Source organism: Tamandua tetradactyla, chromosome 11 (assembly GCF_023851605.1).
Source record: "Tamandua tetradactyla isolate mTamTet1 chromosome 11, mTamTet1.pri, whole genome shotgun sequence".
In the NCBI taxonomy this organism is placed as follows: domain Eukaryota; kingdom Metazoa; phylum Chordata; class Mammalia; order Pilosa; family Myrmecophagidae; genus Tamandua; species Tamandua tetradactyla.
In genome coordinates, this window is record NC_135337.1 from 76,556,317 (window position 1) to 76,575,571 (window position 19,255).

General features: G+C 53.0%; 1 protein-coding gene across 2 annotated transcripts; it reads left to right on the forward strand.

Annotated features, from left to right (window-relative positions):
• Window positions 1-10,289: 10,289 nt before the first annotated feature.
• Window positions 10,290-17,754, forward strand: TINCR (TINCR ubiquitin domain containing). 2 transcript variants are annotated; one of them, XR_013159533.1, is made up of 3 exons: window positions 10,290-10,550; window positions 14,099-14,227; window positions 14,777-17,754. XR_013159533.1 is itself a non-coding variant. In XM_077121055.1 (1 exon), exon 1 carries the CDS (start codon window positions 10,291-10,293, stop codon window positions 10,552-10,554), a length of 264 nt encoding a protein of 87 aa, XP_076977170.1. In that variant the 5' UTR covers window position 10,290. The 2 variants fall into 2 exon arrangements, 1 of the variants encoding a protein (XP_076977170.1); XM_077121055.1 differs by lacking the exons at window positions 14,099-14,227; window positions 14,777-17,754 and having other exon boundaries at window positions 10,290-10,554.
• Window positions 17,755-19,255: the final 1,501 nt, after the last annotated feature.

The following is a 19,255-nucleotide window of genomic DNA, read 5'->3' on the forward strand; positions in this document are numbered from 1 at the left end:
GTACTTTATATCAGCTCTGATTTATATCTTAGGAGAGAAGAGAGGTATGACAAAATGTTTATTGTAAAAAAGGGGCTGTTGCACATCTAAGAATGAGAACCAGAGGATAGAAGTTGGAAGCACAGGCCTTGGAGCCAGACTGCTTGGGGTCCAGTCTCCTTACTATCGGCCTGGCCCCAGGCAGCTAAATGATTTTTCTGTGCTTCGGCCTCCTTAATTGTAACAAGGGACTAATAACAGTACATACCTCATAGGCTCTTTACCAAGATTAAATTAGTTAATAAACATAAAAACATAATTGCACATGGCATACAGTAAGTACTTAATAAATGTTGGCAGGCACTGGGAGGCCTGAAAAGAACAGGCTTACGTCCCTCAAGCACTGAGTCGGGGTGGAAGAGACCTAAAAGGGAAGAGAAAAAAAATAAAATTTGTTCCCAAAATACAAAAACTGCAAAATCAGAACTAAAACCTTATTCAATTTATCTCCACATCTACCAAAATGTGTCAACTTCATCAATTGCTAAATTTTGTATTCATAAAGATTTCATTATATTTCAAAACAGCTCCTGGGTTAAATTTTCTCACTTTGCAGCAATTCCCAAGTCTTCACAGTGATTGCCAGCCTTAAATTGAACACGTTACTCCTAGGCAAATAATTTCAAAGGGAAAGTCATAAAAAAGGCCTTTTATATTTGGAGACTCCGACTTTGAAGTTGTTTAATGGGGAATTTGGAGCCTTTCACCGCATTTGCAGTTGGGGGTGGGGGGTGGGCAGGGGACCACTAAGTCCTCCCAGTAAACTCCCAAGGAAGGGACGCGGGGCAGAGTGAATCCAAGTTGGTGGCAGAGAGGAATACTATCCAGGCAAGTTATACACGTGCAGTCCCTGTGGACTTAGAGTGATCTATAAAAAGATACATGGCATAGACATCACATTACCTGGAAACCCAGACATGCCCCGTTATAGCTTTTCTGGGAAACAACATGTCACTGTGCACCCATGTCTCCCTACTCACTGAAGTTTGTATCCTTTGGTGTCTACAGCCACTAGAATGTAAACATTTTTCGCATCCCTTGTTCATGTCCCATTGCCTCCCCAGTGCCTGGAATGCTGGAGACAAACAGTAAGTACTTAATGGAATCTATAAAGAGAAGAAAGAGAAAAATACACGGCAATCCTGTATTATTGAGCTATCAGAATGCTCCATCCTTTGTACGGCCTACTGGGTCTTTTGAGACCTAGTAGAAAATTCCCCTAGTGTAGGATGTCCAGTGGGGAGGCCAAATCCTTGCTCCTTTAGTGTCCTCAGGATACACCAGATGGCAGGCAATCCCCACTGAAAATGAGAGGGAGTGCTTTCCAACGCAGTCTCCAAACGTGTTTGGATGGGTGCAGCACTAAGGTTACCATTACTGAAAAAGGATTAAGGAACACAGTTAGCAGAGTTACCTGGGAGGAGGTGTGTGCTACGAATTCAGGCTCTCTGGCGGGCCACAGTGGCTCAGCAGGCAGAGTTCTCGCCTGCCATAGCGGAGACCCGGGTTCAATTCCCAGTGCCTGCCCATGAAAAAAAATCAGGCTCTCAGGCCCCAATTCAAACTGGCTAGTTTGCTCCAGGCTCCACCTCCACCCCCTCCCTACCCCCGTCTCTTCTGGGACCTTAAAGATTCAGAAGTGCTGTGTGGCTTCTGGAGGTCTTCACGTTAGCCCTACAGGGAGGCCTCTGTGAGGGCTGGAGGGCTTGCTTAAGACAGAGTCAGGCAGGAGAGGTAGAATCTCAGCTCTGTCCATCGCCAGCTGAGTAACCTTGAGCCCATTACTGAACCTCTCTGAGCTTAGCTCTGTAAAATGGGCAAGGTTATTCCTGAAGACGCGAAACTGATGCACTTCAAGTGCTTTTCATAATATCTGGCTTATAGTAGATGCTTAGCAAATGGGTTGTGGTTGCTGCTAATTCTTTTAACAAGAGCCGTATCTAACCTAGGCTTTCCGCCTCCCTTTAAGGATTAAGGGTGGTCTTTGCACTCACGGAAGGGAGAGGAAACTGCCCTCGGATTCCGCTTCCATCAGGGCCATAATCCAAATGTTACATTAGCAATTTTTAAAAGAAGACACTCTCGTGCAACCTCCTGAGTGCATGTGCTGTGTGGGGTTAAGTGCCGGAAGCCTCTGATGGCATCTGGAGGCTTTTTCCAGCCCTGCAATCATACCCATCCTATGCCAGCAGCTGTGAAGCTGCTGGGGCGCCCCGTGCACCCAGCCACAGAAGCGGCACAGTCGGCCTCGTGGGGAGATCATAAAAGGCACCGAAGCTTCCCCTGTGCGGATGCTGCTGGCCGACAGTGGCCAAATATTTACAGACTCGGCTGAAATGAAACCCAGCAGGGTGGATCTCACGAGCAACCAAGAGAGAAAACCTCTCACCCTTGTTCCTGGGAAACGGGGGCCCAGAGCAGGAAGAAGTTCAGGGGTTCCAGGTCCCCCACCAACGCCTGTTCAGAAATCCAGGCTCAAGAGTTTATCTCTGAACCCCATTTGGGCATGCTCATTCATCTAGCAAACACTCCCTGTGCACTGGGCTCCGTGTGAGAGTTACAGCTGTGATGGGAGCCAGACCTGATGGCTCTGGAGCTCAACAAGGTGGGGGGGGGGGCTTCCTGGAGGAGGTGGTCTGGGTGAACCTGAGCACTGAGATGCAAAAAATGAGGAAGGACATTCCGGGAGAGGGAACAGCATGTGTGGAGGCCCCGAGGAAAAGGCTGAGGCCAGGTTGGGCAGAGAGCATTGGGCCTCCAGCCTGTGGGCGATGGGGAGCTATGGTGGGTTTTCGGCAGTTGAGAGGAGGAGGCCAGCCCTCCTTGCAGGCTTCAAGGGTGATTGTCAACTGCCCCTGCCTCTCTCCAGGCTCTTTCTGGATTGAGGGTGTCCAGGGAGCCACAAGCAGCCAGGGTGAAGAGGCAAGCCTTCTTCTGGGCTCTGGACACAGCCACGGAGCAGGAGTTAGGCCAGACCATAACCAGTGAGACTGGGGGACGGATGGGATGCAGGGTGGAGGGAGGGGCACTGAAGTACCTTGGCCCAGATATGGCTCAGTGTGAGAGGCTCCCAAGGGGGCAGGATATAGGGGGGTGGAAGGTGAAGAGTAAAGGAGACAGAGAGCGAGGGAGAGACACGGAAAACCACAGGGAGACTCAGAGAGAGGAAAAGTGACACAGAGAGAGACAAAAAGAGAGATAAAGAAAGAGGCAGACCAGAGAGAGAGAGGGAAAAAGATCCAGAGAGGGAGAAAGACAAATGAGAAGCACACAGTGACAGAGAGGCCGGTGGGCAGCGAGACAGAGAAGACAGACATGTACACAGCTGCACGTGGACACGCCGAGAGATCCAGTAGAGATGGGCGAAAGCGGAGACACGTGAACACGGAGAGTCTGGGACAGAAAGATGCAGCGAAGGCGCAGCCCCTTTCTCCCACGCCCACCAGGGGGCACCCAAGAGCTGCGGGAGGCCCAGGCCCAGCCTGCAGGGGCTGGAGGACGGAGCAGGAGACGGTGCTGTGTGCACACGTGCCCTGTGAGGACTCCCCTGTGTTTGCCTTGGGGTGTATTTGCGTTGATCTCAGGGTGGGGAGTGGGGGGCATTTCTGTGCCTCTGTGTGTGTGTGTGTGTGTGTGTGTGTGTGTGTGTTTGGAGTGGGCATGCCTGTTTTTGTATTGGGGTATGTGCCTACAGGTTTCTGTGTCTCCGTTTTGTCTCCATGTGTGTTTGGCGCCTCTTTCTGCGTGTGTTTGCATTTGCCTTGGGATGTCTGTGTGTGTCAGGGTGTGTGTGTGTGTGTGAGTCTTTCCTCGCGCTTGAATCTTGAGTGTGTCTGTATATGGCTGTATCTGTCTATGGGGGAGTGTGCCTTGCATCCGTGTCAGTGTGTGTGTCTCTGTGTGCCTGGGTTAGCCTCTCACCGTGTTGTGTCAGGGTACATGGTTATGTGTGTGTCTGGGAAGGAAGGGGAGGCTTTCTGTGCAGAAATCTGCTGCCACCGCCGTCTCTGCTGCCCTTTCCAGCAGCTCTGCACCGTCACCCAAGGAATGCAAGGGTAGAGACTGTGGATTTTCTCAGGAAATGACCTCTGGAGAGGCAAAGGTGGGTCCTCACAGTGCCACATGGCCCCGGGTCTGTCCAAGGAAGATTTAGGTCCCGCTGGGACTAAGAACCTACTATGTGCCATGCCCTGGTTTGGTGCCGTTCTCCCATTGCGGCCTCAGTTTCCTCCTTTGTAGAGCACGTCATAGGTTTGGAGGAGGGTTAAACGAGCTGAAGTTTGTAAGCACTTTAAACACTGCCTGGTGCATCCTAAGTACTCAGTTGTCAGAAATTATCTCATTTAGTCCTTATAACTACAAGCACATCCATTAACTTGTAGGTCAGTAGGAGCCCCTGAGAATTCCCTGTCCCCCGCTTAGGGGATTTGAAAGGGTTGTCTTAAAGGCTGATAATGCTTGGATGTTCTGACGTCTGTCTGCGCGAAAATTTTCCTTTTGCTCTAACTCAGTGATTCTCATACTTCACTGTCCAGAAAAATGAGTGTACTCCATCCTGCTGGGCATAAAAATTCATGCCAGGCACTGTTCCAGGCACCAGAGACGCAGCAGTGAACAAAGCAGACAGAAATCCTGCTGTTGTTCTAGTGGGTAAAAGAGATAATAAATGAAATTGAATTTGTCACTTGACAAATGTGAATTGTTACAGTACTTTCCCTGAAATGGTATATACATATACATATAACGCTGGCAATACACTTTGCTTTGCCATTTAACCTTCCAGAAAGAGGCTACCATCTTATACCAGCAACAGATATGAGTGTCTCTTGTACGCTCACAAAATTGAATAGTATCAGATATCAAATATCACTGAGTATTGGGGGAGGAAATACTTGGGTGATTAAAGTTTTTCATAAGAATCTTTCTTTTATCAGCTGGCCCCCATATGTTGTATATGTCCAAAGTGACATCGCTGTCTTTTGCATGTGTCTGTCTATTATTTATTTGTTTTACAACTCTTTATATATGAAGGATGCTCCTTTTGGATACGTTGGTGATTAATAATCTTTGTTCCTAACAGAGCTAAATAACAGCTTAAGGGACAGCTCCTGCAGCTATGTACATGTTTATACAAATTACCACATTATTGGGAATTTCTCTTATATCTGCTTCATATCCTACCGGGTAGGGGTTGGGAGTCAAGAGAGGCAGAAGCATTAGAGGCCCTCTGGACCAGGTTTCCCCTCTGATGTCATTAAACCTATCCCCCCTGCCTCTGTTTGTGGCAAGTCTCTTCACTCTCACAGGAGAGTTTGGCTCTCCCTGCAGTTGGGATGCTCGAAATGCTTTGATTCCATCCCTTCTTGTCACCTCTGACCTCGGACAAGGCCTTTCTAAACCAAGGACCAATTTTTCCTCCTAAAATAGATTCCGCACCATCGGGGACCTTTCTAACCCATCAATTACATCATGTCACTTTGTTGCTTCAAATCCTTTCATAGTTTCCCCTTAGGAACAAATCCAAACTCTTCTCCACGCCCCTCTGAAATCCATTACTCCCCACCCCAGGGACCACATTCTCTTTCTCTCAACCGCATCCAAGGTAGAGAGGCAGGCCCCCAGCACCATCCTATTCCCTCTCACCTGGCGTGTTCCAAGGACGCTGCCCCTTCCTTACTGTATGGCTGTGAAACTGTACAGTGCTGGCAATGTCCATTCGCTTTTCCCAAAGCCTCGTATCCCCGCAAAGACAAGTTGCCGTCCTAACCCACTTGGGGATGGGGCCTTCGAAAATCCTGTTCCAGTGAGGCCCAATCGAGTCAGGCAGGCCCTTAAATCCACCATGAAAGAAGTCCTTAGAAAGAGACCAAATCCGGACACAGTCAGTTAGGAGACAACCAGAGCAGGAGACAGACAGACAGAAAGAGACAAATCACCATGGGACGGAGGAATACTGAAAAGCAATTACCCAAACGGCTCAGATTTCAAAGAAAGCAGGGCCTTGCCCACACTCCTGATTTTTGGACTTCCAGCCTCTAAAACTGGGAGCCAATAAATTCCCAGGGTTTAAGCCAACCGGGGAGCAGGATTGCCATAGCAGCCCCTGCAAACCCAGAAAGGGACTTTGGCAAACAGTTGCCCCTGGGGGCTCACTTTCCTGGTTATAAATCAGGAGGGTACAGAGTTAGTCTTAGCACAAGTTCCAGGCTAACAAACTCCACCACCTCCGGGGACAGGCAAGGAAAATACAGCAGTGAAGTAGGCCCGGTTGGAACTGTAAAGGCACATACATTCCACCCACGAAGGACACCTTTGCCCCTCTCTAGCCCGTCAATGGCCATCCCTTGTCCCGGGAGCCCAGCTGAAGCCCAGCTTCTCATGCAAGAAAAATAAAACCCCAATTTGTAAATGCTACTAACTTGTACCCCAATTCTTTTTCTTTCTTTCTTTCTTTCTTTTAACAAATCACATTCAGCCCGTGGGCTTCCAGCGCAAGAACTCTGACCGCTAAGTGAGAAACTTCTATGTCTCAGGAGCCAGAGCATCTGATTCCAGAATTTGGCAGTGCTGTCAACTCTGGCCGGGTCATGTGTTTGGCATCTCCCCGCCCTCCTTTTTGCCTGAAATATTGGCAGGGATGCAAACCCTCATTGGACCACTCCCAAATCCCTTGCATCCTGACCTCCCCCCCCACCTTTTTTTTAAATTGTGGTAATATACATACATATCACAGATTTTTCCATTTTAGTCATTTGTAAGCATCCAACTCAATGCATTAATTACTTTTACGATGTTGTGCAACCATCACCGCCTCTCTTCACTAAAGCTTTTTCATCACCCCAAACAGAAACTCTGCACCCATGAAGCAACAACTCCTCATTTCCCACCCCCTAATCCCTGGTAACCTCGAATCCACTTTATGTCTCTATGAATTTGTTTATTCTCGATATTTCATATACGTGGGATCATACAATAGTTGTCCTTTCTGTCTGGCTTCTTTTGTTTAATATAATGGTTTCCACTGACTTTTTTTTTTTTTTTTCTAATTTATTTTAAGGCCTGTTCCTCTCAAATATCACTGATTCTCTGCAACCCCTCAGAGCCTTTCATGGAATCCCTTATTCTCCTAAGACAGCCAGGGGTGCTGTCTGTGGATGGCCACTCAGAGCGGTCAACACATGCCAGAGCTCTCAGCTTCTAGAACATTCTAAGGATCGAGAACTCCAGGCATCGCAGGATTCTGAGAGTCTACAATTATGGGGAGGGCATGGTCCCAAGCCTCCGAGGTTCTAGAATTCAGGGATTCTCTGAGCTTGCCCTTGCCCGCCTAGGCCTTCCGTAATTGCCTGCAGCGTATAATGCAGTGTCTCAAGGCAAAAGCTGTGATCCTTTTCTAATCCAGCAGCCCAGGCAATGGACCGACAGCCCGCAGCCACCTGGCTTTTCCTAATGGTTTAATGAGAAAGTCAGAATTAATTGGAACTGGCACCCGACACTCACGGGGCCCAGTGTGGCCTGCCTGGCTTCCATATGGTGATGCTGGGCCTCCCCAGGTCTTGATCTGACATATTCTGGAAGCTGGCAGGTCAGATGGGGGAGGCCTGAAGTGTAGCCTGACAAGGGAGGTGGCCGGGAACGTGGTGACCTGCAGACAGAGCCGAACCACCCACCTTCCACGGAGAGAGCGCACACTAGCCCAAGCACTCGTTCCGCCACGTCTCCTCTATGGGCCTCAGTTTCCCTCCCTTGTAAAATGGGCTCAGGGACCAGAAGAACTTTATCATTCGTTATGACTTTCATGAAAATCAGTCAATGCGTGCACACGGATACAGTCCCAAAAGCAATATATATCCTGCCGGCTTCCATATTTCAGTAGCTATTGGCAGAGAGCTTATACCACTCCACACTCCCAATCCCGACGCACGAGATTGCTCATTTCCCAAAACCCCAGCGACACAGTAAATTGCCAACTTTTCCATCTTTATCAACCTGATAGATGAAAAATAAAATACAATAAAAGCCATTTCATAGTAGTTTCATTTTACATTTTATATTAAACTTAGCATGAGTAAGATTGAGCTTCTTTTCATATGCTTAAAAGACACTTGTATTTCTTTTTCCAAGACGGCTCGTGTCTTTTGCCCCTTTTTGGACCGTGGGTTCTTAATGAGTTCTGGAAGCTTTTTACATATGAAGGAAATTGGCCTTTTGTCTATCATGTTGTGGAAATTTTCCCCTCTGCTTTATTTGTTGGTTGACTTTCTGGTATTTTGTGTGTGTGTGTGTGTGTGTGTGTGAAGGAACCTTTCTTTTCACGTAGCGAGTTATCAGTCTTTTAATTAATGGCTTCTGGATTTAATGTCAGGCTTAAAGAGCTCTTCAACACATGGATTATTATTATTTTTTAACTCCCACTTATTAATTTAATACTTTTATAGTTTTTATCTTTTTTGGGGGGGAGGGACAGCATCTATATTGAATTTATTTTGGTTTTAGCCACCTTTAAAACCTCCATCTGACATCTGATGTTTGTATAAGAAACTGTGTAGTGAGTACAAGGAGTCGGCTGCCAGGGTTCAAATGCTGGCTCTGCCATCTGCCCACCGGGGATCCTCAGGTAGGGCATGTACCCTCTGTCGGCCTCAGTTTACCCATATGTACAATGGAGCTAAATGTATCATGTAAGGCTTAAGGGAGGGTTTTTTTTTCTTTCTTTTTTTCTTTTTTAATACCTAGAAAGCAGCTAGCACTTAGCAGACACCTTCCCTATTGCTGTTTTTTGTTTTATTTGTTTTATCTTACAGAAGTCTACGTGATCATCTTTCCAGATATTCCTTCAGTCTAGCCAAATGGTCAGTCTGACTATGCTTCAGGAACCTTCCTAAGTGCTTTACTAGCATTAATTTAATGCTTACAGCAACCCCCGTGGACAGATGGGGATACTGAGGCCCAAGGAGGTTAAGTCCCTTTTTTAAGGGGCAGGGCTAGGATGAGAGCCTCAGCCTCACGGAGGAGGATTTCTTAATAGGCTTTGTCATACCTGGCTTCCAAGTACTGACTTTGAATTGTTGAGGCTAAACCAGCGTCCTGCTGCTCAGCCTCAGGAAACATCCAGAACTGGACAGTCCTGTCCAGACAGGTGTGGCGATGGGTGGGGGCTGGTGGCAATCAGGGAAGACTTTCAGGGAGAAGGTGCTTGGATAAGTGTGACTAGAGAGGCTGTTGGGGCCTGAGCAAGGGGTTGTAAGGGTAGGGAAGATGGGCAAATTCCCTGCTCACAAGCCTCCCATGGCTCTCACTGGCCACGAGCCTCAACTGCTGCCTCTCCCCATTAGGCACACTTTTATGGTTGCTATTCACAGGCAGATTCCTCCTTAGCTAGAATGTTGAACTCCTACTTATGTGTCAAAGCCCCAACTCTAATGCCCACCCTGTCTGCAAAGCCATTCACACCCCTGGGCTTCCCCAGACTGCAATCTCTTTCTCTACTCAGGCCCTGGCCACACTGAGCTGGAAGAATCTGTGTCCAGGTCTTCATCTCCCACCTTTAACTGAGAGATCCTTGAGGGCAGGACCTGAGCCTGGGATCTCTTTAGGGGTCAGCATTGCCCAGCCCTGCCTAATCAGAGTAAGTGCTTCTCTGTGGGGAAGAGAGGGGAGTGTCTTAAGGGAAATAAAGAAATAAATGAGTGACTGGTGAATGTCAACCTCAGTCAGAATCCATCCCTCCTCTACCCACAGCCTTCCACGGCTCCCACCTTCCTGAGGATAAAAGCCCAAGTTCTCCAGGCAGCCCTCCCACCTTTCCTCGGCTCCCTAGCCCCGGACCTCCTCCTCACTGCTGCGCCTCACACCCAACCCCCGCGGTCCAGGCTCTTCCCTGCCTCAGGGCCTTTGCATGGGCTGTTTTCTCCCTCCCCAGGGCCCTCCTCCCGGCTGGCTCACTCCTCCCACTTCCCCGTCTCCAGCTCAAATGTCACCTCCTCCGGCACGCCTCCGGATGACCGGTGTCTAAAACAGCACCTTCCCCCAGCCCCTCTCTCCCCAGCTCTTCTTTGGCCCCGGCCTTTCCCACCACCCAGCTACAGACCGACCTCTCTTGTTTCTCGGGTCTGGGCCAGGGCGAGTCCCGGACCGGGCGTGTCCGGGCGGGCGCCGCGGGGCGCAGGGGCGTGCACGGAGAAGGGGCGTGCCGGGCGGCGCGGTGGGGGTGGGAGTGGGGGAGGGGGAGGGCCCGGCGGCGGGGAAGCCATGGAGGGGCTGCGCCGGGGCCTGTCGCGCTGGAAGCGCTACCACATCAAGGTGCACCTGGCCGACGAGGCGCTGCTGCTGCCGCTCACCGTGCGCCCCGGGGACACGCTCCGCGACCTGCGCGCCCAGCTCGTGGGCCAGGGCGTGAGCTCGTGGAAACGCACCTTCTACTACAACGCGCGCCCGCTCGCCGACCACCAGACCGTGCGCGACGTGCGCCTGCAGGATGGCTCGGTGCTGCTGCTCATCAGCGACCCCAGGTGACTTGGGGCGGGGTGGGGGGAGCCCGGAGGGGTGGGGGACGGGGCTCAGCGCACTGGAGCACCCGGATTGGCCCCAGGATGGTGTGGGGGCGCAGGAGGATCCAGCTGGGGGGTGGGGGGGGTGCGGCTGGGAGGGCTGGGATGGGTGCCGGGGTGCGGCCTTGGGGCCTGAGCGCCGGCCGATTGTGGGAACCGGCTGGGAGAGAGGCAGGGATCCCGGCGGGGCCTGCTTCCCTCTGGCCCTTTTAGCCTCTCTCTGGCCTTTCCTGTCTTCTTCCCGTACCCCATCCCTTTTTCTCCTTCCCTCTCTTTCTCCTTCTCTGTGGGCACAGTCTCGCTTTCATTCATTCTCATTCTCTGTAAGTCTGTCTCTCTTTCTCTGGCCTCCCTACCTTTCTCCTTCTCCTTCTGGGGAGCTGTTCCTTTTTCGTTTGTTTGTTTCACTGGTTCTTCTGCTCTTCCTCTCAGTCTGTTCTTCTCTGGGCCTCTGTCTCTCTCTTCCTTCTCTGTCTTCTTGGGAACTCCCAGCCCCTGCACTTCCCGTCCCCCCAGTCTCACCCCCACGCTTGCTGTCCACCTTCGGGCTTTGTCACAGGCCTGTCTTCTGGGGTCTCCAGAGAGGTTCCCAGGCCAAGGAGGAGTTTGCAGGGAAGGGCAGAGGGAACAGCATGTGCAAAGTTCAGGGGTGACTTTGGGAAATGGAGCTGGCGCCTAGTGAGATGGGCAGTGGCGGTGGCGGGGGGGGGGGGGGGGGGGGGCGGAACACAAGCAGGGGCTGTCCCAGAGCCTCAGATGCTACCTCGGAGGTGATGGGCGGGAGTGGGGGGGGGACAGGAAGCTGTACGTGTGCCCCAGGATTTACTAGGTTCATGCTTGCCCAACCCTCAGAGACTTTGTTCACCAAGCCTGGGATGGCATTTTGAGAGCAGAAGCCTCAAACGCCATTCCAGGAAGTTTAAGTGAGGGTAGGAGAGCTGGCCTCCCTAGGCACCCCAGGGGGCTGAAGGACTCAGGCGTTGGCTGGGAGACTGGCCCAAGGGTGAGGGATAGAAGGTCCCAGGCTCGGAGTTGGGAGACAGTATTCCTGGCAGCGTGTCTTCTCCTACAATGCCCGGAGGCTGGACGATCCTCAGATGCCCATGTAATAATCATTCAATATTCAATAAGCATCTATTGAGTGCCTCCTGAATACCAGGACCCATACCGGGCACCAGAACCCAGTGGTGACCCAACCACTGTCCAGAGGGTTAGAAAGTCAAGGAACAAGCCAAATCAATATATGATATAACATCAAGTTGTAGTAAGTGTGGTAAGGAAAATGCCGGAAGGTCTGGAGTGATGGGGATATGACTCCAGCCAATGGACAGGGAAAGCTTCCCTGAGGAGGGAACATTTCAGGGTACAAAGTGAATGAGTTGGTTAAACAAAGAGGACAAGATCTGGGGGAAGGGTTTTCCAGATCAGGGAACAGCCTGTGCAAAGGCCCTGAGGCAGGATGGTGCCTGGACTGGGAAGGGACAGCACGGAGGCCTGTGTGGCTGGAGCAGAGTGAACGAGGAGGAGAGCAGGGAGGGGCCAGGGCAGGTCGTGCAGGGCCGCAGGGACGTGGGTTTTTATTCTGAGGGAGGTGGGAGCCATGGAGGGTTGTGGGCAGAGGAGGGACAGGACTTGATTCAGGGGCTTACAGATGCCCACTGGCTGCTGTTGGGGGATAGACTGGGGTGGGGGCCAGAGCTGGTGGACCAGGGCAGAAGTGACTGCTCTGGTCCAGGTGGGCCACAGTGGGGGCTGCAGGAAGGTGGAGGCAAAAGAGGGAAGCCTCCAGAAGAGACGGTTTTGGCTTCCTCTGGTCTCTTTCCTCGCCCTCGTGCCTTGCCCTTTGCCCCCATTCCTGACCCCACACAAGTAGGATTGATGGCAACACCCAGCTCTGTCTCCCACATCAGGCAGAATAGCACAGGGCCTGGAACTCTGTCAGCCTTTGCCAACCACATTCTGTGCGTCCTGAGGTCACTCACCCACCTTCTCTGAGCATCAAACACGTCCTGAGCCCCAGAGCCACACTCAAACACACAAAACATGGAGCAGGGGGCTGCTGGCCTGTAGCTGAGTACTGGCCGGGAAGGTGAGAAGACAAGGTCTTGCCCCCGGGAAGACCTTGGTTTCCTCATCTGTGAAATGGGCACAAACACATCTGACCTGTTGGCCCACATGGCACCCTGGGATGGGAGAAGCTGCGTGGGCTGGAGACAAACCAGCCTGGGCCTCCCTCACCTCTGGGGAAGCAGGGCGACCTCTCCTGCTATGTCCAGTTTCCAAACTCCGGGAGTGCAATAGTAACAGCTCTTCTTGCCTCGGGGACTGGGGGAAGCCATCAAGTCGGTGAACCCTGCTTGGAGACCTGGTTGGGCAAGGGCAAACAGTAGGAGCTCAATAGTAAGCACGTCCTGAGCACCTAGGAGTCATGGCACCCCTGCGGGCTGTACCCTACTATTAATTCTTAGTTTACTGGTGGGGAAACAGGCACGGAGAGGGTTTAATCTGGGAAGGGGCAGATTTGGGGTTGGAACCCAGCTCTGGTATTTCAGTGGCACTGGTGTACCCCTGCCCTGCAGACTGTCCTGTTGGCTCTGCCCCTGCAAAATCTATCCCAAATCCAGCTACTTCTCTCTCCTCTGTCTCTGCCCTCAGCCAGCCCCATCATCTCCTGCCTAGACCCAGACCCCCCACCTCTGCCCTAGCCCCACCCCTCCCGCCCTCGCCCCCCACAGTCTGTCCTCCTTGCAGCAGCCAGAGAGCACCGTTGAGCACCTGAGTCAGGTCCTCTGCCTACAACTCTCCATGGCTCCCACCTCCCTCAGGAAAAAAAACCCAGATCCTCCCCCAGGAACCTGCACTGCCTGCCCAGTCCCCTCCGTGCCTTCCCTTCCTCACCCTCTCCCTCTTGCTCCCTCTGCTTCCTCTTCTTTCTCCGTACATACCAGGCAGCTTCCTGCCTCAGGGCCTTTGCCCGGGCTGTTCTCACACCTCGGAATGCTCTTTCCTCCTGTAGCCACCTAACTGCCTCCCTCACCTCCTTCAAGGTTTTGTTCAGATATGCCACCTCACCAGTGTGACCTGGTTACGACTGCATCCCACTGACCCTCCCCAGCCCCCACCCATGCACTTATCAGCAGCTGCCTTCTCTCTGTTTCGTTTAATTTTTTTCTCCCCATCTCCCCCACTGGACTATAAACTCTCTGAGTGAACTAATGTCTAACTCATCTGCTGGTGCATTCCAGTTTAGTATCTGGCACATAATAGCTCAATAAATATTAGCTGCAGGCATCGTCTCTGGAGGAGAGGAGCTGGGGAGACCGCTCAGAATATTTGCCTGGAGCCCTGGCAGTGCTTGGAAGCAGGGGAGGGGCTGTCGAGGGAGCCTGGCAAGAGGGGACCCCTTGGGCAGCTGAGGATGCTTACAATTGGGCCCTGAGCAGACCTGGGCTTTGCTGGGCAAAGGGCTGCCTCTGGCCTGCAACCTGTGTCTTTCTGTCCTTCTCCAGTTAGCTCGGGTTGGAGAAATGGAGACATGGCCAGGGCACCCAGGGAGCTGGAAGAAGGCAAGGAGTATGGTGTGGGCACCTTTTGGGAATTACCGCCCTCGCAGCCTGGGAGCCCTGAGTTCATTCTAGGTGAGTGCCCCCAGCCCTTGAGACACAGAAAGGACCTCAGAGACGACAGAGGCCAGAGATGGGGAAAGTGAGGCCCAGAAAAGAGGAGGGACTCGCCCCCCCTTTCACCTTCTTCCTTGACCACCCCCAAACATCCTTATATTCCTGACCCGGGGAGGTGGGCCTCACTTTCTCACTTCTCTATGAACTAACATGTCAGCCTGAGCAACGCTGCCCCAAGTTTTCTGTGTGACCTTGAGCCAGTCTCTTCCCCAACCCATCTCTGGGCTCTCTTACCCTCCCCTTCAAATGAAAGATGGAGCAGGATTTTCATCTTTGGTGTCATTGTGCTCTGTGCCTGTAATTCCCACGACTGCCAGCAGGAGGCGGCAAACAGCCATATTCCCCAGAGGAGGGTCTCCCAAGGAAGGAGGGCAGTTCCTGTCCAACCCCGGAGGGAACCTGGAATACCTGGCAGGGGCCTCCTGTGCCACCAGGAAAAAAAGGGCAGAGAGCCTCTCATGTGTCTGGACTAAACTTGTCTTGTCCCTTCCCTTCCTGCTGTTCCAGGTCCTGGGCTCCCTGATGGATTGTTAGACACTGGTCTGACCTGCCGACATCTGCTTCCTGGGACGTCCCTGATGGAGCTCCAGCCCCTGACCCTGACCTTGGACAGTGCCGCCCCTGCCCAGCCAGCCGGCCAAGCAGCAGATGCCTTCCAGCCATGCCATGCCATCCTGCAGCCCTTGTGCTCCCTTCTTGGGGCCTGGCAGGGCCTGTCTGCAGGGGGTACTGATTGGGCCACCTCAGGAGACTCCGGTGGCAGTCAGAAGATAGCCAGCGAAGAGGAGCACGTAGGGACAGACCTTTCCTTGGTGCCTCGTGCATTCTCTCAACCATACCTTTGCCCAAGCTGCGCCTTTTGGAGTCACTCCCTGTGCCTCCAAGCTGTCCAACCTCCTCCAGGAAGCCTTCCCTGATTACCTTCTTCCCAGCCTGGGCATGCTTCACCCTCCGGGGTCCCCACCATCGTCACCTGCTGTGAACAGCCCTGGCTGGGGTTACAGGCCAGTCCCTCAGGAAATCTCAAATGACGAGGGGGTCGACCCCAGCCTCCAACGCCACATCACATCTCCCTCCAGCTCCAGATGTCTCCTCACGGCGCACCTGGGCCCACAACTTTGTCTGTCTGTGCCCTCCCGTGCCCCCTGCACGGCACCTCCTGGGTGGGTCTGAAGGGGCGCTTGGACCTCTGTCTTTTGTGCATATTCTGGGGTAGGGGGTAGGGTTGGGGGTGGGACTTCCAGGGCAGCACATGGCCCGAGGGCCACCACCTTTAGGTTCTGGGTGCCTGTGTGGCGCAGGGCAGAGATAGGGGGGCCTGGGAACAAATAATGCTTTAATTAAGAGCCGTGCTGGCAGCAGGACCCAGAGTGGGGCCGGGTGGCCAGTAAATCACCACTGTGGGGAGAGCCACACTCAGAGCGCCCCTTTGCTTATGAGGGGCTGGGGGGATGGCACCAGGACCCCCCCACCTCCCGGCCCTGGACTCCCTGTCGGAGCGTACCCCATAGGCGTGCCTCCCCCTCTGGGCAAGAGAAAGTTGGAAGGGGAGACAGAGAGAAAGACAGAGCTGAGGAGAGATGAAGACACTGGGTGGGGTGGGGGGAGCCCCCATTTCACTCTTGCAGATGGACCCGCTGGAAATTTGGGTGCAGGGGAATACGTGCTCCCAGGCGTGCCCACGGTAGGACCCCTTTGGGGACTCTTCCATAGGTAGGGCCTCCAGCTGTCTTTTGTGTGGTGGGTAAACTGAGGCCGGAGCAGTTGTCGGGCACCCGGTGAGGGAAGGGGGCGCACAGAGCGTGCATGGGTGGGGGTCTCTGTCAGTCCCTGGGACACATGCCCATGCTCCCCCAGAGCTCTCGCTAGGAGGTGGGGCTCCCTTTCTCAGCCCCTGCCACGTGTCATCTCCTTGCTAGGCCTCAGGCCTCGTCGTACCCAGGCCTGCCCGCCTCTTTGCGCCCCGGTACCTATTATTCCAGCCCATTTTACAGAAAAGCAGCAGAGGGGAAGCTGCTTGCCCAAGGTCGAGGCCTTTTGGACTACTGCTCCAGCATCCCCTGAAATGTAGGGCCTCTGCCCGGCTCATTTGGGGGACCTGGTGGAAGAAGAGAGAGGGCTTCTTGCCTTTTGACTAGGGTTGGGGGTGGGGGAAAGCATTTCGGTGCGTTTTGACATTTAACAAACAGTATGTAAATCGCATGCAAATTGCCCCCTCCCCCACCCCCCCATTTCTTTAAGCCTCGACAGTTCTGGCGTGTTCTGAAATCATAATGTGGCGTGGCTTGGTGTGGGCGTTGGTGGGGGAGGCAAAGCCTTTCCCTTCTTCCCTCCTCTCCTCCTGTCTCTCTTTCTTTTTCTTCCTTGCCTTTCCCGTCCCTTCTCCCTCCTTTCTTCTACTCTCCAGTCTTATCCTCTCTTTTCTTCCTTCCTGCCACCTTTACATCATTTATGGAAGGTTTCTCAGTCCTGAGATGTACATAAACAGCAAAAGTATCTTCAGATGCTCCCACTTTCCATATAGGGAAACTGAGGCCCCAAGAGACATAGGCCTGGCTTGAGGTCCCACAGCCACGTTAGGGGAAGCAGCCCCACCAAATGTGGACCAAAGCAGACAATGCCTGTGACCCAAGGAGGAGTGATAACAGGGGCTGGAGCAGTTAGGGTTTCTTTGAAGAGACTCCAGACCTGGCAGGGCTTGGCCAGGGCTGAAGGGAGCTCTCCTGAGGTATCTGCCTTGAATGGCAGGCGGCTGAGCTTGGAGCTAAAGAAAGCTCATACTGACTTGTCCTGTCCCCTTGGTCCTTGTTTGTACTGCTACACTCCATCAGCATGCTCCCCAAATTCTTACTAACACCCTAAGCTCCTATTCATCCTTCAAAGCCCCACCTCCAATGCCCCATCTCCATGTGGCTATTCCTGAACCTCAAAGCAGAGCCTCTGGGTTCCTGATGGTCCAGGGCTCTGTCTCTGGTCCACCTCTGATTCATGAAACTGGGAGGTCGGTGAGTCCCCACTGCTGAAGGAGTCACCTCTGGGACCCCAGCACCGCCCAGCTTGGTACAGAGGGGCTGGTTTTTGTGTGTGTTTGAATAAAAGACCAGGTGTTTGAAAACAAAATCAAGTTCAAACTCCTTATCATGGCTTCACTCTTGCCTTGCCCTTCTCCACCTACATCTTAGGCTAAAAAACTGTTCCCCCCTTCCCTCATCGGGTTTTTTGTGCATTCCCCTGCTGGGAAAACCTTTTCCCCTCACTCCAACTCTGGGTGACTCCAGGCCAGCCCCTCCCCTCTCTGGGCTGTGAGACTGGGAGACGCCCAGCCCTCCCGGGCCTTGCAGGCTCTGGTCTCACCCAGGGAGCAAGTCTGGACTGTAAGGAGTTTCGGGTGAGACTTGGCAACCACCGTCTCCCGCTGGGGCTCGGGGCGTTCCGGGGAGGGGCCGCCTCCCATTCTGGCTGCCCACCAGGTTTGTGCTCCCAGTAGTTCCAGGGGAATTTTCCTGGGGGGTGGGGGGTGGGGGTGGGGCAAGTAAGTTCAGAGAGATTCCCATAGTCTGTGGCCGGGCTCAGGAACCACAGGTGTACTTCTCCCTTTTTCTCACCATCTCTCTGTCCTTCTCTCTCTCTTTGTCCCTCCCAGCGGGCTCTAGCTCAGGCCTCTGCATTCATTCAACGAGCATTTATTGAGCGCCTTCTGTGTGCCAGGCCCTGTACTGGAGATCCCAAGACACAACCTGCCCCTACAGCTGCGAACAATGGGGAGAGTGTTCACTGCACAGGAGCCCCCAGCCTCTGGGCTTCTGGAACCCCTGACTCTGCAGCCTTGTCTTGCTGCCCCTCACACTCTTTCTCTTGTCTCTGCACCCGGCTTCTCTTTCGTTCTCTCTATGTCTGTTTGCAACTCTTGATCTCTGCCTCTCTCCAGTGTCTCAGTCTGGCTCTCTTGGTCTCTCTCCATGTCTCTGGCTGGTTATCTCTCTTTATCTCTCTGCCTTTTCCCCCATGTTCCTCTATCTCTTACCTCTCTCTCACATTCCCCATTAAAAAGGATTCCCCTCCACCCCTTTTCTCCCTGACACCCCGAGCATGACCTCTGGGGTGCTTTCGAAAACTGCTGGAACCATCCACTCCGCAATCGCTGGTGAAGCACCCCACATGGGCCCCAGGGAACCTCACGGTTCGGCAGGGGAGAACAGGGACAGGGTAGGGGGCTGAGCCTGGGACTCCCCAAAACCCCTCCTTCGGGACAGGTTCACAAGTCCTGCCCTGGGTGACCATGGGTGATCCTTGCCCCTGTCTGGGCTTCAGTTTCCCCACATGCTGAGGAGGGGGGTTGTTTAGGGCAACTGGGCTGGGAGCCCCTCGCAAGGCACAGGCTGTTTGCTGGCAGAGAAATCCTGATTCATAACCCACACCCAAATGGGTTTGAAAGAATCTTCTAAGGGGGAATCAGTAGGAAGAAAAAAAAAGAAAAGAAAACAAAAACACAGAGCCAACTTCCCAGTTATGCCATCTGACTCCCCTGCGGCAGAAACAGCCTCACCACCTTCCCCTGGATCACTGGGCAAACTTGCCCATTTCTTCCTCTGATGGCTCCTGCCTATTCACTGAAGGCTGCTGGCCTCACCAGGGGCTCCAGGCCTGGTCCTAAGGGCCCCCAACTTGGCACTGACCTCACGCTTGTACTCTGAGCTCCAGACCCATTAACCCCCTTGCCAGGCCCCAAATGGGAGATGCTCCTTTCAGCTGCAGGGCCTTTGCACATGCTGCATCTGTGTGTAATGTACCCTTTCCCCCTTCACCTCTGCCCTCTGATTGGTAGGTTGAGCCTCACTTCCTTGGAGAGGCCCCAAAACAAGTCACGTTTCCTCCAGTTTTGCATTCTCCCAGCATCCTGATCTTTTTCTTTGTAACATCAATTATTTATATTATTATTCATTCGGCGTATGTTTTCCCCACTAGCCTGTGGGCACCGTGGAGGCT